Source organism: Onychostruthus taczanowskii, unplaced genomic scaffold, assembly GCF_017590055.1.
Source record: "Onychostruthus taczanowskii isolate IOZ18803 unplaced genomic scaffold, ASM1759005v1 scaffold5, whole genome shotgun sequence".
In the NCBI taxonomy this organism is placed as follows: Eukaryota; Metazoa; Chordata; class Aves; order Passeriformes; family Passeridae; genus Onychostruthus; species Onychostruthus taczanowskii.
Window position 1 is genome coordinate 13,614,501 of NW_024502568.1, and position 24,671 is coordinate 13,639,171.

Sequence of the window (24,671 nt, forward strand, 5' to 3'; positions counted from 1 at the left end):
GATCTGTAAAACATTTGACTTGGAGTAAAATCTGCATTTGTATCTTGGGTGCAGTTAACTGCACAACACAACAGTTCAGATATTTTGCCAAGATATGTATTTATATATATTTTTATCTGGGACTTTTAAAACCTGTGTTCTTAGGAAGGAAAGAAAACTGGGAATCTGAAATATTATTAAGAACATGGCACCAGGATATGACCAATAGTACCAGATCCTTCCAGGAGAGGATGGACTTTTTTTTTTGTGTGTGTTTATATTTACTAAGGCTATAAATGCCTTTGGTTTAAAAAATATGGGTTGGGTTTGCTCTTCTTTATGTAGTGTCTTTCCCAGCTTACAGGCAGAAAAGAAGTACTTACTGCATTAAGTCTGTGTAGCCCCAGAAGCAAAGACACCCCTCTCCTCATACCCACACATTATAGTTGCAGTACAGCACAAAACATATTTGGACCAAGGATTTTATTTTGACTTCAGAAAATTCTCTCCCAGACTTCAAATTCATCCTGAAACGCATTATCTTTAGCTTTCATTTCTAGGAGGAAAATTTAACACAGTATTGATGTTTAGATAGTATTTTTGCTGTATTATTTATAAGAGAGTGACAAAACAAGACAGTGCAGTTTAAAAACATTAAGATAAATACTAGGCATTTGATGTGCTGTGTTTTGAAGAGTTTTATGTTTAGATTTAATAAGGTGCCCACAAAAATTCTTCAAGTAACAACAGGTATTTAACTCCAGAGGAAAACAGGATGGACTACATGTATCCCATGTTGCTTTTTGTTTCCCATCTTTTCTTGGCTTCAAATCTGAAAGAGAGCGCAAAACCCACATTAGGAATGATGAGAGTATGTTTTTTAGGCATTTAACCATGTTATTCTTAACAAAACAAAAACAACTTATTTGTAATAAAGACATGAAGACAAATATAGCCATACAACCTCCACTTTATTTCAGATAAAGCCTCTGTACTTAAGTCTGATACAAAAAAGCCCACCAAAACCCAACAAGGTTAAACTAAACAAATAAGATTAGCACAAGCCTATTTCAACTAAAAAAAACATTTAACTGAGATTGTATTGTACACACTTAGTGCCAATGAAACCACAAATGTTTAATTCCATACTCAAATGACTTACCCCCAAGCAAGCTTCTTTTTCTTTTGAGCTTCTTGGGCAGCCTCTGCTTCTTGCTTGGCTTTTACAAAGTTGCGGCAAGCGGCAGCTTTGGCAATTTTCACACCAAGCTAAGACATGAAAAGGAACAAAGGAAAACTGATTAGATGCAAATGGCTCATATGAAATTTAAGCCTCACAAATTACTGGGTCTGATATTGTTCCTCAAAAGTCAATAGATACTAAAATATCTTTCAAATAGTGCATCATGAGCCTAATATAAGACTGGACAAACAAGAATGTCTCTCCAGGTAAATACAAGGGTGTAGGATCCTGGGGTAGGCAATCCTTTTCACCAAATCTTTCATTTCCAAAACCAAAACCAAAGGGCAACAGCTCACTGGATCCTTTTGTGTGTTTTGTATAGACAGACATATCCAAATACACAGTTCTCCATTATTAGGACCAGTCTGTGACCTTAGCTATCCCAACAAAATAGAATCAGGTCTTACCAGTGTCAAAAACACCCAAAAAGACATTTTTATACAGGAAAAGCTGCTACTATTACAAATTTTTCACTAGAACCACATGTTCTAATCAGTAGACATATTTTAATCAGTCTGTCCAAAAATAAATGATTCAGTGTCCTTAGTGTCTATCTCCACATTACAAGCTTTGAGACTGCAAGGGTGTGATATGCCAGCTTTCCATGTAGGTGAACACCACTTCCACAAACTGATGCAAACTGTGAGAATTAAGTTCACTTTAGTGAATGTCAAGCACAGGAGGGAAAGGCAGGGAAGAATAAAGTAAAAAAGATGGGAGAAGATACAGTGAACTATGACCAGTTTATTTCCTTTAATCAGCATTCATAACTTGTAGTTACACTTTGTGGTTGTTGCCTTGACATGATGAGTTATGAAAGAATTCATTCTCAGAAGTTACTGCTATTCTCCAAGACAAGCATGCAATTCATTTACCCCAAATTGCTACAAACTGATGTGGATAAACAGGTTTTCTTTCAATCCACACCCAAACCTCTTGAAATTAGCAAACAGTTATATCCAGCAAACTGAATATTCTAAGTGTCCCCCAAAATGTCATGGGAGCATCAAAGAACAGGAGACCCAAGGGGAAGAATACTCTTTAACACCTTGGCTGAAGTTCCACTATTAATGGTAATACACTTGAATAATCTGCAGCATCTATGCAGACAAATATTTACTCTGAGCAATGCTTTATCCAGGTAAGATGAGAGAGACCTCAAGACACATCTGCAGGTGTAGATGCACTGACACATTTTCCACAACTACCCCATCAAACACACAATAGGTAGGTGATCGTTTTGTTAACAAAGCAAAAAAAACAAAACCAAATCGGCATCACTACAAGCTCTTCTACGATATGGTCCTCTCAGGGTTCAAGAATAAAGAAAGCAGCTTTTAAGAAAAGGCAGCAAGCACAACTCAGCTTGTGCTTTGTTTGAGGCTCTAAATGCTGGCAACACAAGCAGTTAGGAGCTGAGCCTAACAGTTTGAAAGGGAAATAGATATTTTCATAAACATCATATTTAAAAGGAAAAACTGAACACGTCTCTCACTCACTATTTGCATGTGTTATAAGGTCCTAAACATGTACCTTTGGAATCATCTTCATGCACAAAATGCTGTGACCAGCTACTTCAGAACTTTTGTATTACCTACGTACTTTTCCCCTGAGCATTAATGTTTTTTATTAACAGTAATTCAATGCCAACATCTGAACTGCTAAATTTCAGGTCAAAGACTAAAACATAACATTCTTTTATTTGCATTGTCACTTAATATTTAAGGGCAGCTATTAACCTTAATATAATTGCAGTATAAAAATGCTTAAGAAAACTCACCTAAAATATTCAAAAAATGTTTACTTTTAAATTGAAACAGGAGTAATTATTAGTTTAAACAAAAGAGCAATCTGATGGCTGAAGTCAGTCAGCAGAACCAAGCCTTTATTAGAGGTATTTTACCTCCTAACACACTTGAAAATTAACTTTTACTGTGTGATGAATAACAGAATCTCCTTAAAATATATTCTAGTGGACTACTGAGCACTTATACACATACAAATATAAACAAGGGAGCTCTAAACAAGTGCTGCAGAAAAATCTTTTTATCTGCATTTTTTGGAAGACAAAATGAGTTCCTCCATCTTTGAAAAGTACAGAAAAAAATGGAATAATAAGATCCTCTGCAGTGTATGTGGAAGTAAATGCAGAAACATATTGCAGCATTGTTATGATTTCTAGGCTACAGAGTCAAATTTTCAAGATACGAAAACAAATGTTGCATATAAACACACACAAACATTTTAGTGAGATTAAATGTCTTCTGCTCCCACCCAAACCCAGACACACATCTTCACTCCCTTCTCCCCCCCATAAGAAATCCATAAAAGCTTTGTCAATGGATTTTACATTAAAAAAAAATACTAACATTTCAGGTCATCAGATAACTCAATAAAATACAATCTTAAAAGAAGTAAGAAAGCATGAATAAAAATATATACAACAATTTCTTGTGTAGTCAAAGTATCAGCATTTTCCATATAGAACATCCAATATTTTGCTGCATTTTAATTAAGGTGTCTAAACATTATCACAAAGAACTGCAAATTGGTCAGAGCACGCAGTAAGGAAAATTAAGCTCTAAAGGCTTTTTATCACCATATTTCAGGAACCAAGGGTGTAAAATGTTCTAATTTGGGATATATTAAAAGCCATAAAAGGTCTTTCAAAAAGATTAATGGTACTTTGCTTGGATTTAAGATAAGGGCTTTAGCTGGTTGGAAAAGCAGGGCCCTGGCTAGACCCTTGAGGCATTCATCTTTACAGCCACTTGGAAGATTTGTAAAAGCGTCTGCATAACCTCAAGCAAACGCACTGCGACATTTTTTTTTTAAATTCCTTTCAATTTTACAGGTTTAAAGTGTGTAAATCATACTGGGTAGTAAAGCTGATATAATGGTTTATCCTTGTAGCACTATATTTATTTGTATTTTGAGACAAACTTGAAAAACAACTTAGTTTTGACAGGGCAAAGCCCTTTCCATTTTGAAGTTGACCAATAATCATGTCAAATACCTTACTCTAGATGTTTAATGTGGCATAAATGAAAATCTCCTACTCATCTGAAACTGTTACCTTGTAACAAATATCTGATGCTTTGCTTCTTTTTGAACACTTTCAAGGCATTTATTTAAAAATACCAATTATCATACTTTAACTTTTTATGGAATAACAGGTCTCTGTGAAAAATATTTATGCCATTCTCTTTTGTTCTTTAATTAAATGAAAACAGATGTTTTCTGAAGTAAAGCGGAACCATTACTGGAGTACTTAAAGTGTTAAGGTCTTTAATTTTTATATCAGTTTGGTCTACAATTCCTGATTGTCTTTACTCAAGCTCAACATTAATGTCAAGCAAGTTACCTAGGAGACGAAAGAGATCAAAGAGACAAAAAACCCTCAAATGTCTGATTAATCAAGCCTGCAAACAGCTTATTTCTTTTAGCCTGCATGCAAGTATGAAAATGAGATTCTGGGAGCCGTACATTGTGCAGATTTGTTCATTCTTATCAGAACAAAGCCAGCGGCAGCTTATTTCATGGATCATTGGCACTGTCATCAGTGCTACACAGAACGGGTGACAGCTCCTCATTTTGAGGCTTGAACAAAATTAGCAAAAAGTCGGCACAAATTAGCCTCTCATCTTTTTAGTAATATGACATTATTCATTTACTTTTTATCCAATTTTTAATTTTTTCCTTGTCAGCTATCCCTTTCTAGTGTTTCTTGCACAGCATCATAAAACACTTTTAAAACAAGCAAAGAAATGGCTGAAGTTGAAATAGAATGTAAAGTTCAGGCAGAAGAGTAAACATTTTTATTAAGTTGCAACAGAATCTACTGTAACTTCCAGAAAACTTCCTTGCAAATCAGGACATTTAACATTAAATATCACAAAGCAAAGACTTGTCTTTAAGACAGGACTGTAAAATGTAAACGCTGAATGATACAAGTACGAGACAACGGAATCAAGAACTGCTCCAGAAATACTGAGGTATAAAATACAAAATATTAAACCTATAAAAGCTCCAACAAAACATCTATATTCAAACAGGTCCTGAAATACTCTATGATCATAGCAGAGAAGCCAAACAGCCTTTTAATACAGTGTTACAGTTTCTCATCAAATATGAATCTAGTTATTTCAGGCTTGCCTCTAGCAATGATTTTCTCCTTTTATGTTATGGAATGTTATCCATTGCTGACGTATATAAAATATATAAAGCAAACAAGAATACCGAGTGGATTTTGCAGTGAAAATTGTCCCCTTTCAATGATGTGCTCAACTTCCCCTTTAAAATACTTTGTAATACCTTTGTTGTATTTTTATGCTGTGTGTTACAACACCACATTATATTTGGATGACACAGTAATGGAGCAAGGACAGAAAACTGCTCTAATATTAAGCTCTTTCCTAGACTTAAACATTTAAATGCAAGTAACTTCCTCCATTCATGAGAAAACACAGCATCAAAAAATTAACCATAAGCTGTTAGATGCTTTACAGAGCCCCCTTATAACAAAGGCAGTTTTAAAAAAAGAACTGTAGTACTGTTTTCAGCAATTTCTTTATCTCTGTTCTTCTAAGTAAGAAAGCTTATTAACAAGCTTTGAACTTAAAATCACATTTACAATAATGTGCCATCAACAGTTTTATAAGCTAATTAGAAAAAAAGATTAATTAATGACTGGCTGCTAATAAAATGGCAATCATGAAGAAAGAAACCAAGGGTGCTAAGCTTCAACTACCACCAATTAAGAGCTAATTACAAACAAATTATATATGTGTTTTGCTGTGGGCTTTAATTTACTAAAATGGTTTTAATTAAAAGAGAAAACATGCTGATTAATTGAACTGCAGAAAAAATCTACAGTATAAACTGTGCTTTGTCTGTCTCTTTAATTAGACTTGTAACATCTGAAATCTTTTTTTAAGGTTTGTTAAGGAAAAGATATACATAATTAAGGGAGCATAAGAATGTAATTCTAGGTGATAACCCTGCCATGTTCCAGAGGTTAAAAGAAAACCACCTCAGTGAAGAGGAGTATTTGGAAGCACCTTCACTAAGGTAAGAAAGGAAATCCTTCACAGATAAAAAAACCTCTTTTTTTCTTCTTTTTTTTTGGGGGGGGCAGGGTGGGGGGGTTCTTCCACAACAAGAGTGCTTCCACAACAAGAGTTCCAAGTTAATTTGTGCTTGGTTACACTCCACATAAAATTGCACCTAATTCAAGTACCTAAAAACAGTGAGAAATTGTGAACATTGCACAGAACTTACAAATTTTATTTTACCAACAGAATAGCATCAAGTACTAAGTCCAGTCCATTTCTGACAGTAATGTCATCACAACCAACCATTTCCCACCCAGATTCTCACATGGAAACCAGTTTCCAGAATGGTTCTCACCAGTTATAACCAACAAACTGCCTTGTGTACTTCCCTTTCTAATTTATATGACTAGAGGTTACTTGCAGACAGGAGATACTAATCTGATCACGAGAAAATGGTCAAAACTGATGCATCAAATTTTAAAGACAACAGCAGGATGGATCTTGTTGTAACATGAGGATGATATTCCAGTGAATAGCCAACTAATTTCATCAATTACAACGTAGATCTTTCATTTAAGTTGGATTAAATACCAGTGTCCCCATAAATTGCAGCTTTTTAAGTCTTTCCCCAAAATGCCAGAAGACACTAAGCCAGGTGCTTAGGAAGTGCTGTCAGAAAGTCTGGGGTATTTAGAGACTGACAAGTGCTACAGCAGTTTAGCACACTAAATTACAAAATATTTTAAAAGTTACTTTTGACAGGTAAGTCTAATATGGTCAAGATTATTTAATTGTCTTCAAGTTACAGTCCTCAGGCTAAAGCGTTCTTAGACAACGTGGCACCTGCCTACCAGGCAATTCACACAAAAAACCCCAACAATAAGTGCAAAGTTTGGGCTTTAGTCAGATTAGTTCTCACAGGGTTAGAGCCATAAGAAATTTGTATTCTGAATTTTGCAGAATACAACCAAATCGTGATTTGAGCACAAAAACACTACAGAAAAAAAAAGCTTTCTCTAGGGGGAAAAAATATATGTAAGAAGTGGTGGTGGGGAATCTTTTAAAATTTTTTGGTTTACCTATGAAAATAATTTTTGCAAGTATCACTCCAGATTGAAACTGATTTATAGCAGAATGAAATTAGCAGATATCTGCACATACCATCCTTACTCAAAGGGATAAACACATTCAGCTATGCCCAGTCACAGTGCCCCAATTTATCAACATTTATTATTTTAAAAAAACTAGGTTGATTCCCACTAACACAGTAGGAACAATTTAATTACATCTCAATACAGAATTCCAGAAAAATTTTTACAAAGCATTAAGAAGTTGACATAATTCCAAGTGTCTGTTCCCAGCTCCATATCCCAAGTATCTGCTCCTACTAGATCTCAGCCATCCTACCCTAAGGCATCACCAAAAAAATCTTGTCATTTCAGCCCAGATACGTGTTTACATAAACTTTATTCTCTTAATAACTTTCATTCTAAAAGGCTCAGATTTTTTTGGGTAACTCCTACACTAACATTTCTATTGGCATCTCTCAAGTTAAATAAGTCATCCTTAAATGCAATGTTCAAACAGCTTTAGGTGTGCCAGGCTACATCTGAAAAGCACGACTATAAAACATGAAGGACTCTGCTCATGCTGGAAGCCCTGGAATGTGATAACAAAGACAGCAACTGGATTACAATAATAAACACTAACTGTGCATATTGTACATGCACACTGCAATGAATTGCTTATTTTTTTTAATACCAATAGTATTGTACTGCAGGTATTAAAGAAGTAAGGCAGTAGTAGAGCTTGAAGCTCTACAGTAAATTAAGGAGTATGACCCACCTGCACTATTTTGCTGCTCAATACATTTATCAAAGCAGTGTTGATCTTGGACACTAATTGCATCACAGCACTGAGGTGCTCCAGCCAGAAGCTGAAGGAGAGAGTTATTGAGGGCCTAAATTATTCTCTACAGCATAATGCCCATATCTTTTTCAGGAAAAACTTCACTCGTGTACAAAATAATGAAATCAAGAACTTCAGGATCACCAGACCTCTCAGGGAAGCAGAACACCCCACAAGAGAACATGCTGTGGGGATGGCCTAGGATGCCACAGGTAGAGATCTGCTACTCTGATGACTGACAACAGGAGACAAGGGGTAACACTTGGCAGTGAGGTTTGTCCAGAGATCAGACAAAACATTCAGCAGTGTAATACATACAGTTCATTTTTATAATAGAAATGCAACTGCCAACAAAATGGGGAACGCACCAGCCAGTCTCAAAAGCCACATATGAATCCACCCATGCAGTCACCACTAAATAAAGCCTCATGCAGGAGGTGTTCAACTTCTAATTCTCACTCCAAAACCCTGAATGCTCCTGGATTGAAAAGCTTTGTTTTAAAATCAGCATTGTGTGTATTGTCAAAACAAAGAAAACAACAAATAATATATTGCACAAAGCCTCATTTAATGCAGTGCAGAAGCAGTTTCCTTAAAGAACCTGCAACAAGTACCACTTGGAAACCTGAAGACCCAAAACCTTAAAGCATTTAGGATTTTAGAATGCAAAATTCCATGATGCACTGACAGCTGCTAGATTATGCATATTGCCTAAGTCATCAGTGATTTTAAATGAATCTGATTTTAAAAAACCTTTTCTCACTGTGTCACAACGACAGGATATTGACAGCATCATTTTGACATTCCTTTGCTTTTTTAGGACATGTTTCTACCGTCTATACTCATCATCTGTTTATTTTTGGCTTCATTTTTCTAAATACTGAAGCTGCCCTATCAGTTTCACAGGCTTATAAATGTTATACATCAAAAATTAGTTTCACTTATTAAGGCAGGGAACGGCTGTAAGAACTCTGGGATCTGTGCCTCAAAGCAAAAGCTTTATCAGCAGGTTCCAGTCACTGCTTCTTGCAAAAGAAAATGGTGCCGATTAAAACCCCATACACCTGATTTCAAAAAGAACACCTACCCACTGAACATTTCTCACATGGCTGCAAGGGGGGCTGCACCCCAAACACCAGACAGCTGGTTCTCACACACCCTCTGTCCCCAGCCCTGTGACACTGCTCAAGAAAAATGAAAACTATACATAAAGAGATGAAGTTGAGATAAAAGAACAATAATTCATCCACTTATTAGTCCAGACTTCAGAAGTGGTGTACTTCAATACAGCCACAGTGCAGTTCCATGCCTGACTTGCTCACAGAACTGTGCTGCATTTGGAAGTCAGAGGGATACAAATAGCCACATAATTTAAAATTAACTCACTTCTTAGAGGCATTGTATATTAAAATTGACACTTCTGTAAACTGGTAAGAGAAGAAAAGTAGCAATTGAATGAATACAACATGAAAGCAATATTTTATTAAGTGTACTTGTGTACAAAACAATGACTGTTCAATCAGCCTCTTCCATAATCAAATCCTCTTTTTATAGCTCTTCACTGAAACAGTCACTGTTAGAAGAATTTCCTTAGGAAAAAAAAAGTATTTTAAAAGATCCATTAAAAAAAAGCTTCTGAAAATCACAAAGAAAAATGAACCTTGCAGTGAGCCATGGAGCACATCTCTACAAGAGCAGAGAACCCCAGTGAATTCACATGGATTCTGCCTCGACAGAACTCCTCATGAGAGATCAAGCCAGTCATTTGAGTTTTCCTTCTTTCAACATATTATTTGTTCAGATAAACCCACTTAACCAAAACCAAGTTAAGGCTGTGAATGCTAATAATGTTTCAAGCATTTTGTTTTCAGAATTACAACATGCTAATATTTGAAAGTCAACAATTTGGAGCTAATGTTCCACAAATAATAATACACTGCTGTAGCACCTGGGATATGCTAGATGCTGTATAATCCCATGGCTACCAAAATCAGATAACAGTTTATCATAAATATTACAAAACCTTAAAACTTCTTACATTAATTTGTTTTTATAGTCAAACAATTTGCACTAGAACCTCAGTATGTTTTATTGATTATAATACTCCAACCACTTTGAGGAGATGGGATAATGACATTTGTGAAGGAGAACAGCAAGTGTTTTTCATGTTGTACACATGAAAGGTAATAAAACAGTCAGAAGCTGGTCAGACTTAAAGGGAACATCAGGACACTTTCCTACCACTGTCAATCGCTGTTATCTTTGCAGACTGAAGTTTTGTGATCACTGGTGACAAGGCAGATAAGAGTCTAGTCATTAGAAACTGCCCTGAGTGACTAAATGGAGGAGTTTAATGATTTTGTAAGAACACTCACTGAGGAACAGTTACTTTTACCTAACCTCAGAGAACCTTAAGAACAGTATTTCCTACTTCAAAAGCTGTTTTTAAAGCCATCACAATATTGTAATACATCGCATTAAACAGATTTAAATCGGCAATTTTACATTAAAGCTTAGTTTAAAACACTGTATTTAAGAAACATTTAAAATATTTGTAGGTGAAAGAGAAGCAGCTAAAATTTGTCTTTGCTTTCCTAATCCTTTTCTAATACCTTTGAATTTTGCAAGCATATACAGTGGACAGAAAATTACCATTACCTCTATGAAGATGGAAGAATATGCAAGATAAAGGAATGAAAGCAAAAATTATATAATTATTTTTAGAATAAATCTAGAAGATTTATAGTATAAATCATACTACTCAGATTACCTTAAAAAGATCACTTTTCCACTCACTGAAGTAGTACTTTTATTTTTCTTACCTGGCTTCAAAACTGGTAAAATCTTATTATCCTAACCTTTTCCTCTGCATTTTCTCTGCTAAGCACAACTAGCAGTGGGGGAAACAGCCTTTGTGGACTTCAGCTATTTTTACTTCAGCTGCCTTCACCTACCCTATGTGCACAAATTGGACAATTTCTTAGGTGAAGTTACCAGAGGTATCTGATAGATTCCTCACCAGTTTTAAGTATTCACTAAGACCTGTACATACAGATGTTTTTTCTCCCACTTTTGTGGCAAAGAGAGCACAGCTTTCATGAAATTACTCAGCTACACCAACTAACAAGACAATATCTTGAAAAAATGGTGTTACTTTGCACTTGGTTATAGATATGTATCTATACACTGAACAATTATGACAAGCAGAAAAAAATATCCATCACAATTCTAAGGCTACAGCAGTAGTACAGAGAGACAACCACCTAGTCCCACTCTTCTTCAGAATTCTTCCAGCCATCAACTCCTGACCACATAAATACACAGGAAAACAAGTACTGGCACACAACTTGGGGTTCCTATGCCCTTATTTGCTCTAGGCTTGCTAAATATCTGCCTCTATTCAGGATTCCCAAGCTTATGGGAGAGGTAATGCAAAAAAAGTTCTAAGGCACAGGGAACATCCTACTCCTGTCCTCTTGGCTTGCATGGAAAAAAATCAAAAGCTCAACACAAATGACCAGATACCAACTGCTCTGAGTTGGCTGCGGAGTGAGCAGCAAGGCTCTAAAGCAAAGTTACTTGGGACAGCTGATGATGTATTTTCAATGCTTGAACACAGCTACAGCTGCCCAAGCATTGCCAGGTCAGCAGCAAAGTCCTGAAATCACTGACAGGAATCTGCTCAGGAACGGGAAAGATGCTGCAAACAACCTTCAGTGCTGTTTTACTCATGTCACTTTCAGTCCAGATGTGCAAAACTAAATGACCCCTCGGAGCTTTTGTTAACAGCCCACTTACCTCACGAATGGCTAATCTGTCACTCAGCTCCTCAGCCTTGGCAATGTCACCTTCAGCCACACACTTCTCTATGCTCAGTTCAAGGCCAGACTAGGGGAAAAAAAAAAAAAGGTAAATGCCTTCAGAAGAAAAAGAACATACTTAAAGGGAGTATCTCCTTTCTAAAAATATTTCTTTCATAAAATTCTTTAAGACACTGCATAAACCTGTAATTTCTGTGTACCACAAATCACTCTGTCTGTGTATTGTAATGGACAGTATAATTAAGAATTCACTGAGAGGCTGCCTGAGCACAAATCATTGCATTAGTTCCACCTTATGTGCAGGATAATACTATAGGTTAAAAAAATTACACGGGCTAGTTTATGCCTGTCACAATAAAATTTCATCTGAAGATCTGGCTTATCTCTTCCATCCCTGGAGCTTTCTAAACAAAATGTGAAATATATGTGTCAGGTAACATGAAGAATGGCAATTACCACTGTATCGTTACAGTTCTAAGATCTTATCTTTACCCAAAAACCAGAGTTCTGGCACAAAGCCACTCCACTGTGCTAATAAATTAAAAATTCTAGCAGCCCTATGGAAAACAATGAAAAAGATTCAGGACTTAAAGGTTGTTTTCTTATTTTCAGAGGTAAACATAACTTGTTTGATGGCAACACTTACAAATAACGTAACAATAAAAAGTAACTATCTCCTGGAAATTATAGTTGTGGATTTCTGATGGAGTACAGAAGGGTAGCACTGACTTCAGAATTTCACAAAAAACCTCACTTTCATAACAAAAGATAATTTACAGCCTCACAGATTTTAAATATTAGTCAACTCAAGAAAACACACTTGACAGTTCCATAACATACACTTTTTAAGAGATAAAAAGGAAAAAGCTAATGGAATTCTTGAGAAACAGTGATCTGCAAACACTGCACTTGAGTTATTTCAGGTGCTAGATGAAAAAAAAGAAAAGCACAATTGGAAGTTGCAGTGATGGCAAATTCTGTTAAGATGCCTTTTCTGAAAATAGCAAGACGTATCTTCCACTAGTGATAATATCCCTGAAATTACAATGAAATAATCTGCATTTTAACACCCTGGGCCTTGTTCCAGATCTATCCTGAGCACTTCAATGACAACTAAATAGCCAACAAAAGTAAGAAGCAAACAAATCTTCATGACCTGCATGTAGAAACTCACTTTAAGAAAATGAAAAATACAAAATTTATCATAAAGGAAGCTAACTGAACATTTCATGTAATAGAACTTACAGACAACATCATAAGAAATGTTACAGAACCAACAGCACTACCAGAAACTCACAATGCAGTGAGGATCTTAACTTTTCCATTGTGTGTGCCAATTGTTTCAGATATGACTAGTTACACTGTAACATTTATGAATGGAATGTGTCATGAATCTAGTCAAAATGTACGCTAGGTTTGCACCTTTAATTCTTGTAGCCACTGGTGTCAACTGAAAAATTGATGTGACACATTTTAAAGTTAAAACACCATGAAGCAAAACAAAAGGAAAAGTCAAACAATGCATACGAAGTGCTCTGTCTCTCACAACACAAAAAACAAAACCAGACAGGAAAAAACCCTGGATACTGTCTTAAAAGAAAGCACAGCAACCATTCAAGGACATTTATTTAAAAAGCTCACAAAGTCATCCTTCCTCAGAGTGACTGTATTCCTTTACTCCCAAATAGCCTCAGTTTCCCATCTCAGTTAAGGACAAGCTCTTTTACTGCCAAACACAAGCTGACACTGCCTTTGTATAACAGTCACCTTTTGTGGAGCCCTGCTGTCCATAGGTGATTCAAATCTATCATTGATTCCAAAGTATTGTGTAAGTTCTTTCCATTTGTCTTCATTTTCCAACTGCTGACTACTAAAAACAAACAAACAAGTCATTACTATAACCACTTCCCTCTCCACAATTTGTAATACCCTTTTCAAAGCTAAAATAAACTCTTCCATTTGGCAGACATGGTTTTTTCACCAATTTGGTTTTTTAAAAAAGTAAAATTAATTATTGCTCTCCCTTTGTTTAAGTGTAATTTCACAATCTTGAAAGCAAGATAGAATCATAGAACCATTCAGGTTGAAAAAGTTCTTTAAGATCAAGTCTAACCACAAATCTAACACTGCCAAGGAGGAAATAGAAGGGAAGGAGAAGGCTGAACAGGAGCTTGTACAAAGGAAGTAGGAAGAACTTTGAGTTTATTAAAAGTTACATTAAATGATATATTTGTGTTGATTTTTAAAATCAAGCAATCACCAGTACAAATTCAGCCTGCCCAACAGAGACATTGAGCAAATTTAAAAGATATTTTACACAATGCTCAAAGCTAGGCTTTGGATGTGAATGTGGTCAGGCTTATTGTAAGTTTTGCCTGCTACTAACAGACCTCAGGTAATCCCATGGACCTGGTTATACCTTTTAGCCACTTCATCCGTCTTTCTCTGTTTTGCTAAGAGGAAAAAGAAAGAAAAAAAATCCAACATTACACAGTGATACCCCACAGCATCCAATGAAGTTAACAGAGCTCTAACTGGTCACATTTCCTTTGAAAGGTCAACACACAGGGATTTTTTACTCAATGATCATGCGGATTTAAACCACTCAGCTGCAAGAAACACCTGCAATATCTGTGAAGTTTTAACCAGAATGTGCAAAAGTAAGTTTTGTAGAACTACTGAAATACACTTAACCATTATAAATCAGTATTATCTGAGTAAGTCCTAACTGCTTTTAAAGAAGAGGACAAATATATTGCTTGCATTCTATGCAGCAATCTGTCTACAACCTCACTACACCCTGCAAGCGATGCATACCAGCAGAAAAATAAAATGCTACATAACAGTTAGAATACAATTCTTCATAAAACGAAAACACAAGAAAGAAAACCTCAAAACCCCAAAAAACCAACCCCACAAAACAGCACGTATTGATACTAATTCAATTTGAAAAAATGAAGTTGTTAAAAAATCCACCTTTTAACCAGAAAAATAAAATGCTACATAACATTAGAATACAATTCTTCATAAAATAAGAACACAAGAAAGAAAACCTCAAAACCCCAAAAAACCAACCCCACAAAACAGCACGTATTGATACTAATTCAATTTGAAAAAATGAAGTTGTTAAAAAATCCACCTTTTCGGCGGCGCTTTCTTTTTCGGCACCTGTTTTCCTCTTTCGCTTGCATTTTCATTTCACGGTGTTTTTTCTGAAGCTCCACAAATCTCTACAAGGTGATGAAAAACCAAGTTTAATTTTCCCCCCATGTTAAAGAAATTGCATAGAGAAACGTGTAATTACCCACAATGCCTTGTGTGGTCTATTATATCCCAATCTACAGCTCGAGACCATGGGACTCTGATGGTGTTAAACAGGAATTGGTGCTCACCTTTCATCAGCTCCCTCTGACTTTCTGCCCTCCCTACATCCCAGGACTGCTCAGATCTGGCAGTTATCCCATGGGATGTGACACAGAACACACTTTTGCTTGTTGGGCACTCCTAAGCTATACCACGTATTTTTATTGCCTACAATAAAACCCACAAATTAGTGACAGCATGGTCCTTGCACAGCAGGCTACCTGCAAGGACTGAAGGGTGAAAGAAGGCAACTATTTCCTGCCAGTTCTTATTTTGAATCCAAAGCCTAAAACACATTGCTCTGTTAAAGGTTTTTTGTTTTCCCCAGTCTGAAAATGCAACTCCAAAATCAGGAGGTTATAAGGAACTCTTGAGCCTGAATGCTTGCAGTTAATCCCTACAGCAAACAGCAGGGCACACCTCCCCTTCCCAGGCAGGAAAGGATGAGCTGTAAATCCTTACCAAGGCAGAAAGCAGCTACCAAGCAGCTCAGAGCCCATAAACCACTGAAAACACAAGTTTTATGCAACTGTATAGTTATGACAACTCCTTGTTGTACTTTCAGTCACCAGCAAACTACCACCTAATTACTCCCTTCCTAAATTCCTGTTCACCTTACCTTAAACAATCTAAGGTTTGTATGCTCAGATCACATTCAATCCAAGTTCAGGTCTGTATATTGACTATTCAGCTGTGAATTATTTTAATCTAAAAACCAGCCATATGAATACACTGCATTATGCTCATTTGGGGACTTATAATGATACATACATTCCAGATATTTACAGAAACTCCAGGAGGGCACGTTTGAGATTCACTTTCTTCATCTGTCACTGGTACAAGAAGTTCACTGTTGGCATTACTTTCCTGTCCAGTCCCCTGAACTCTTTCAGTATCTTCTTTTGCATCTTGCTTTGAACAGGAATCAGGTGATTCATCTCCATCATCAGAACTCAGATCAACATCACTTTCATTCAGTCCTGGAGGTAACAGCCCACTCCACATCTTCCAAGTTATATAAAGACCAAACTATTCCAAGTCACTGCAAAGACATCAGGTTACCCATCCCAACACAAAAACAACCTGCAGAAGAGAGAAACAGAAACAGCAAAATATGTCATTAGAAATATTTTTGCTTTTCCTACATAAATATCATTACATGTTTTAGACAAGCACATTATAAAGGTGCTAATACTTACTATTTCTGAAATAAGAAGACAACTCGATTACAGAGGGCGAGACTACTCTTTTTTTTCCCCACTCCTTGTCCATTAAAGTCCCTATGGATTTTAAAATACCCCTCTTCGTTTGCTTACAGCTCCTTTCAGTTTAGGGGCGACACTGCAGCAAACGCCTCCCTTGCCTCCACAGGAACTTCCCGGGACAGCACCGCCACCTCCCCTCGCCGCCGGGCCGCGGCACGGAAGAGCCGGTGCGGGGAGGAGGCAGGCCGGGGAAGCGAAGGGGAGACAGCGAGACGAAGAGAAGGCCGGCCTAGGGGAAGGCAGCCGGCTCTCGCCGTCCCCGGTGCCCGCACGGCCGGCGGCGCTGCCGGAGCCCCCTCAGCGCCGCCCGCGGCCGTGTTTACCTGGCCGCCATCTTGGCACCGCCGGAACACCCCGCGCGCGGATTGGGCGGGGCGGCGCAGCCAATCAGCGGGCGCGGCGGTCGCCATGGCAGCGGGGCGGGGCGGGGCGGCCCCGCTGAGGCCGGGTGTCCCGGGGCGGGGCCATGGCGGGAGGCGCTGTGAGGGGACGGCGTGTGCCGTCGTGGAGTTGTCGGAGTCTCGGAATCCCATAAGTTGGAAAAGGCTCCGACATCACCGAGTCCAACTTGCGACCCAACGCCACTGTGTCCAGCAGACCGTGACACCGGGTGCTACATGCAGTCTTTTCCTGGAGTCTCCTCCATGGCTCCATCACCTCCCTGGACAGCCCATTCCAATGTTTAGTCACCCTTTCAGTGAAAAAATTCCTCCTAATGCCCAGCTTGCACCTCAGTTGATGCAACAGAAGGCCATTTCCTCTCACCATATCTCTTATTCCCTGGGAGCAGAGCCCCATGCCATGTGGCTCCAGCCTCCTGTCCGGCAGTCTCACAGAGCGATGATGTCCCCCTGAGCCTCTTCTGCTCCAGACTAAACACCCCCAGCTCCCTCAGCTGCTCCTCAGCAGACTTGAGCTTCTTTCAGAAGAAAGACAAGCGTCAAGTTTACAGCAATCCTTGCTGTCATAAAGGAATATGGCATCTCTTCCAACACTAAGCCTTGTAGTTAAGCCACACCAAAATGTTGATGCTGGGACAGAATGACGAGGGTCATACTCTTCAAGAAGTGAAAAATCCTTCCAAAGTTCCCGATAGTCCCTTGGATTAATGTGGTAAAAAGAAAACCACCAAAATGCAAACTCTCTGCAAAGGACTTGTTTATCTCTAAAATTCTGTTACGCTTTGTCCTTTCATCTTTCCTAGGTGAGGCAGACAACACAGTATTTAGGAGCAGCCTGAATGTGATTCAGCCAGAACATCTTGCATGGAAGGAGCAACGGGAAGGGAGGCACAAGGAAAAGATGAAGGAACAAGGCTGACATCACCAGCGCTGAAATGTGTCTGAAAGACAGGAGGTTTCCCATCTTCCAAATAATTTGTGAGAAGATGTACTTTTGAGTGACAGGTTGAGAACTGTATCTCAATATGATAATGAGGCTTTTGAGAAAGGAGTTGCTGATCCCAAACTACAACACGACCCAGCTGTGGATAAACAAAAGGGGAATGAGAAAAGGGCAAGGGTTATGAAGGTGGATAATTGGGAACATGGCTATGAGTAGGGATTTCTTGGTTGATCCCAGCTTCTGGGATTGGCTGTGCATGGAAGGAAAAACTAAGTGCCTTTCTCATGGACATAAATCAGATCTTCAGATTGTTTTCCTTTTATGCCATAATTTTTTAATGAATCCTCAGATTAATTTCTAAAATCAATTAATTCCGTAAGTAATCACTTTTTCATGAACTACATGTAAATTTCACACTCAGCTTGCTAACTAGATTTTCCTCTCATCTGGGAAATCAATTTTTAAGAGAGTTATTTTATTTACATTGAATAATTGGTTGTATTTGGTACACAGCTAACTGGTAATTAATAACTGTATTGATACTGGATATTCATTGCCATTTGTTCTAGCAAGTTGTTAGACCATTAGGCTGGATATTTTCTTAATGTGACCCAATTTGAACATTAAAAGGTGTATGACATCTTTATGACCTGTAAATTTATGTGTTTGGTAGGGATACATTTTCAGAAGGCAAATTTAATTTCATTACACAATTTTTATCCAAACATTGTGCTCCTTTTTTACTATCTACAACCAATTTGTAGCAAGAATGGCACTGGAGGTGCACACAAATGAAGTAGTCAAATATCCACATTAACTGCATTTTGTAATTACAAATGAAATATAATTGTCATTTTAAAAACCACATTTTCAGCGCAATCTCCAGTCCTCCCACAAAAAAAAAAAAATCTGACTTCTCACAGGTTCTTCCATAGGAAAAATGGTGGCAAGAGTTCCTGCTGGACTTTCATCAGTCCAGAAGTATTTGTATTCACAAAGAGCTTGATGAAACTACAAAAGAGTTTGCTGGCTACTTATCAGAATTTGCAACTTACTGCTGGGTTGTTGTGTTGAAATATTGTGTAAAGTCTTTTTATGTGCAGAAGAAAATAAAAGGCAGCACAACTTTGTGACCAGCCCTGATGTCCCCACTATTGTGGTCAACACTTGATTCAGTGTTGAATTTTTCTGATGGCAATTTTCTGTTCCCCATTGAGCAAATATTCAAATAATCTGATTTATTTCCTTTTGGTCAACTGATCTAATTTCCTTTCTGACTTGAATTCCTGTCCTGGAGACTTGCCAAGCAATGACTCTCATGAATGAAACGAGTCATGCCTTTGAGATTCCTGTGGAACATCAAACTGGCACACCACAGTAATTACAGCTTAGCTATTTCTGATACTGTTATTAAAAATGACTTGAACTTTAGAAGGAAGGACTACTGCAATTAAATGTAACAACAAGAGTAATTCAGATCTTCCAGGATCTCTATGATTTGTCAGATTCTAGGCAATTTTCTATTTATCCGTCTTTATCTCTTCCTTTACCTGCTGTGGGATATTTACAGACACTACCATGAGTCCCAGTTCACATAGTGCACTTTGTCAGATGTATTTTGGGTTCTTTTTGAAACTCTCTTAATGAGTGCCAGTGACAGAAGTGGTGAGAGCTGTCAGATCCCAGAAAAGCTGATGGCTGTGTGTGTGCCAGGTCCCCATGGCAGGTTCTCACAGTGCAGTTCACATTTTCAGGCCAGATATAGAACACACTGAAGGCCTGAACTAGTTCCTTGGGTATAAGTTTGAAAACATGTCTAGCTAATCACAAATACTCCTGCACATACTTATTTCCACAAAATATACACAATTTCCTAGCGCAGAAATGAAATCTACTCCAACACAAATTTTGCATTATTATCTGGTTTTTTAGCAGTAAATGAGAACATAAGAAACTTTTTCTTAAGAAGTGAAATGTTCCACATTCTATCCTTTTGAAACAGTGTTTTCAAACTGTGTCAAAATGATCAAGAACTGGATTCTTCTTTAAACATAATAGGAAGGCCTTATTGTATTAGCAGATTACAGTCATTGTGTTAGTATACTATCTACCTTGTATTCATTTTTGCTAACATAATGAGAAATTTTTCTAGCATGGTTATATTTTATTACAATAAAATAGTGTTGTAAAGGGAAATTAGTATGATTTTAAAGAGAGATGTAAAGACAATAAAATAGCCTCTGAGCTTTCTAAACTTTTAATTTGATGCTAACTTAAAATACACTTTTTATCAATCCTTTGAAATAATTATAGTCAAATGAAGTTTTAAAGTCAGTTAAAAGGTTTACAGATGGCTTTTTTCCCACATACTCTGCTATATATGATCTAAGCAAGTCTGCCCAGATGTTTCTAAATTTTCTTATTTTAGAGAAGTAAATAATAGAGAAGATTATTGTAGCATCAAGCCCTCAGCTTTAATGAGAATATTTCATGGCACCATTTACAATGTCCTTGCTCCTCTGAGGTTTGCATTTTGATGAAAATTCTGATTATAGAATCAGAAAGAAATGTCTTTTGAACATCAGCAGGCCATGAACAAGTTGCTTTCTCTAAAAGGCATTTTTAAAGCACTAACACACAATGGGTATTCAGGAAGTAAAACCTGTTCAAAATTCCAGATTGAAGCTTGGAAGGTCGGTACTCAGTTCCCATTCTTGGCACAGAATTCCTGTGAGGAATAAACAATGTATTTTCAACTTCAGTGCCTCACAGGTGGAAGAGTTCTCATCACCTTTGTCTGTGAAGGTTTTGAGCCCATTTGGACTCCAGGGCATCAACAGAGTCTGGCCAGGGCTGCACTGGATTTCAGAGGGTCAAGCCAAGGAGCAAATAACAATTACACAAATTAATCTTGCTGTGTAGGTCTGACAAAAAGTGTAAGGGCTTCAAGGTGCTAATGATCTGGATTCTCTGGAATATGTTTTTTGCAGAAGGCAAAAGCATCAGTGAGCAGTTGGAGATGTACCCATACTAAACTCAACCTGACTGGACTGGATCCCAGCAGGGGCAGGCAGTGAGGGTGTCAAGTTCACTTCTGTTGTGCCACAGCGTTTATTCATCCCTTTGGGGTTCCCTTGGGGTGTTGTGTTTTCTCACCTGACCCCTCTGCTGTTGCATTTGTTATTTTGAGTGCAGGATATGTTTTATAGAACCTGAAGTATGTAATTCACTACAGTGTGAGGGTTTTCACCTAGTATTGGACAAATTTCATTGATTCACATATATCAATCCCAATTTTGTTGTAATGAATGCAAAATCTTTATGCTGGGTTGAGATCTTGGATGCGTTTCTCAGGAACAGAAGAGAAACACGCTTCTGCCATACCACCAAATGGAGTAGCACCTGAGTTTTTTACACAAAAAGAGTCAGAAAGCAGTTTTCTTAACCTCTCAAAGAATTTTGCTTTGAATATTAATGGATGTTGTTTAGAAGTACAATAGGGAGGCTTACAGCTCATGTGGCACTCAGATACAGAGCTAGGGCATGGTACTTAACCTCTCCTTGGTTTAGTTTGTGAAACAAACAACACTATTTTAACTACTTTTCAAGGATGTTAGATAAAATTAATTAGTTTTGTGTTTGTACTGCAATAAAGGTCTATATAATTGGAAAGTCTTATAAGAATCTAAATCATTTTATTTTTATGTTGATTAAACTTTGAAGGGCTATTTTTGTTACTTTGTACCGTATTTGAAGTGTGCTATTGTTTCATTTTTATAAATAACAGCTGATTTTTCAAGCTCCTGTAAGGAACCTATTTACTCTCTGTGTATGCCAATGCCCTCTACTGGTTTGAAACACAATCGCTCAACAGAGGGTATTGCTGTTCTCCTTTATTGAGAAAACTATAATATTTAAATTCTTATCCTTTTGAGAGCAGTAGAATTTTGGTTGTGTAGCCAGGCTTTCTGTGAAGTGCAAGAAGCTGCACCATGAACAAGATGACACTTGGGTGACTTTGTGCTACACGTGTGATTCTGTGCCAGTTTTTTCATGGCCTTCTGTGTTTTTGTTTCACTGGATTTGCTGTTCTTGCTCATAGGTAGCAATCCTGAGAGGGAAGAGGACACACACCTGAGACTTGCTGAGTACAGAGCTGCTGTGTAGATGTTCCCTCAACACAATGGCCACCACTCTGAGGAGCCTCTCTGCTCTTCAGCCTGGTCCAGGGCCTTCCAAAAGTGAGGGGTGGTTGTGTTGACAGGCTGTCATATAAACAACCCTCGAGGCACAGGAGCTGCAGAGGTAATGAAGTGCCTTGAGGAAAAAGTCATAACTATCAAGGGATGGATCCACTCCCCCCTGCCACAAACCAGGGGTCACGTGGCTGGGAATGTGTATCCACAGATAGTGCTACCTTCAGAGAACTCTACTTACAGGTAAGTAACTCTTCTTTAAAGGAGGTATCTTTGTGTGGCAGACTGTTTATGGGAGCAATTTGAATTGAACTTTAAATGAAAAAGGCATATCTCTGTAAGTGGTAATAATTTTAGTCATCTCGCTGTGGCTAGGGGTTGTGGAATTCATTAGCACAGATTAACATATAAAGTGGGTGAGATATCTAATAGCAAACGTAGAGGTTTAGGGACCTTAATTCATCACTGAATGAACAGCGTGTACAGTATTAGGGACTATGAAATTTTTAATTTACACAAAGTGTCCAAGAATATAGGGAATAAATTTAAACCCAAAACAGATAATGGAGCTGTGCCCTGCCTAGCTGGCAAGTTGAATTGTTTTTACACTGAGTGAAGAAAGCTAATTATCCCAAGCACAAGGAGACTGCTAAAAATAATAAGATTATAAAGAATAATTTGCTGATATAATTACAACAAAATTGGGTACACACAATCGTCAGATACATGTATTGCTTGACCTGGGCGAGAAAGTGAAATAAATCCTTCCTCTATAGCCTTCGTAAATTTGTTTTTATCATCTCCAAGTGGTGTTTGCACAGGCAGCACAATTTGCATGTGTAATGTGGCTGTACAAATTGACAACAAGTAAATTATTCAAGGAAATAGGCTGGTCGTGGGTCTGAACTATCTCGCAAAGCCTATTCATTTTGAAGAATCACTGAGACGTGAAGCTCATACATCAACCATTTTCTGACAATCCTCAGACTTATTGTCTCCTAAAATGTCATTATGGCTATTATTTATGAAGCTAATTCATTTATTAATATATATTTAACTCTGACTTGTCATGCACCTTAGCAGGCATTCTGTGCACTGCATATTTTTGAATAGATGAAAGAGTTTTGCATGCTTTAATGATTACTGTAAGCTGCTATAGATTTATAGAATGCAGCTTTATTATCTACTTGCATTAATACCTTTTTGTAACTTTTTTTTTTCCTTAAGGCCATCAAATATAAATGGCAAATGACATATCCAAAAGATTGTATAAAAAAAGAGATTTTCTCAAGTTTGTTGAATTTTAGAATAAAATGAGGTAGCTAACTGTTAAGACCTAACTAGTTTCTAAGAATTTATAATAATTATGCTGATTTTTGTGTATTTTTGTGAAAAACATGGAATAAATTATATAAATTTAGTTGTTTACTGTATTTTTCTCTTTGAGGACAAGTGGCCATCTTTTGATTATACCAACAGAGGGAGTAGAATTTGAAGGGGGAGAAATGTAGCAGATGGAAAATAGATCTGTTCTGCTATAGTACACATATAATATAGATAATTTCTCTCATATAGAACACTCCTTAGGAAATGAACAGCACAGACAGTATGGATTATGAGGTTGCCTATGGTTCTTGGATTTTTTCATCTTGATTCACTTATCTTTAGGGCATATTAAAAGACCTAGGGATCACAGTAACCCTTTCCTGACATCTACACAGTGTCAAGAAACTAAAAATTGAAATCTGCTATGAGACACATATTTGAGGTTGTTCTAAATTTTATTACACACACAGAATTCAGATTAAACTTGTAATTATAACAAACTGGCTAATTTAAATGCATAGTTATTAAAACTCTGGTCCATTTGACTTATTTTCAAGGGCCTATGATCACAGTTGGAGGTTTCTGGCCTGATTTGGAAATTATGAGCTCCTGCTTGTGAGGCTGATTCACCCACAGGTTTGATAGGTCACTTGGTCCTGCTCCCTCAATGTTTGTTCCCATCTGTAGGATGAGGATCAGAAGCTTGCTTTGTTTCCTGATGGCACACAGGAATAACACATGGGGTAAATGTACTCTCTGGGTAGAGTTGTTCTTTAGTATTAAAATTAGGAATTGTTATATTTTTCATCTGTTCCCAGGATGTGCCAGGTAGTAAAAGCCTTGGGATTAGGCTACACCATGGGATGGACAGTCTGTGACCAAGGAGGATTTTAATACTCTGTCCTTACCTTTCCATCTTACAGAGCAGGGTTCTTCATGGCCAGAGGTATTTTACCTGAGCAGAAGAGGAGATTAAAGTTTTCAATGTCAAGAGAAGGAGTCTTTGCATAACAAAGAATTACCAAGCCTGTAGGTAGCATTAAAGTCTTTTAAAGCTAAATTTGTAGTGGTAAATACTATAGATCTTCATACTGGAAAACTTATTACCTTGAATTCTTCAACTTCTTTCGAATGTGAATAAGAAAACAAAAAGTTATATAGGAGCAAACTTA

At 37.4% G+C, this 24,671-nt stretch overlaps 1 protein-coding gene across 2 annotated transcripts; it reads right to left on the bottom strand.

Moving 5' to 3' along the window:
- Nucleotides 1–447: 447 nt before the first annotated feature.
- FAM204A (family with sequence similarity 204 member A) lies at nucleotides 448–16,998 on the bottom strand. Of its 2 annotated transcripts, none has more exons than XM_041415781.1 (8): nucleotides 16,568–16,998; nucleotides 16,140–16,451; nucleotides 15,145–15,235; nucleotides 14,425–14,458; nucleotides 13,773–13,872; nucleotides 11,983–12,072; nucleotides 1,142–1,248; nucleotides 448–811 (listed from the first exon to the last, which is right to left on the bottom strand). In XM_041415781.1, exons 2-8 carry the CDS (start codon nucleotides 16,371–16,373, stop codon nucleotides 760–762), a joined length of 708 nt encoding a protein of 235 aa, XP_041271715.1. In that variant the 5' UTR covers nucleotides 16,374–16,451; nucleotides 16,568–16,998; the 3' UTR covers nucleotides 448–759. The 2 variants fall into 2 exon arrangements, with proteins under 2 accessions (XP_041271715.1, XP_041271714.1); XM_041415780.1 differs by having other exon boundaries at nucleotides 13,773–13,875.
- Nucleotides 16,999–24,671: the final 7,673 nt, after the last annotated feature.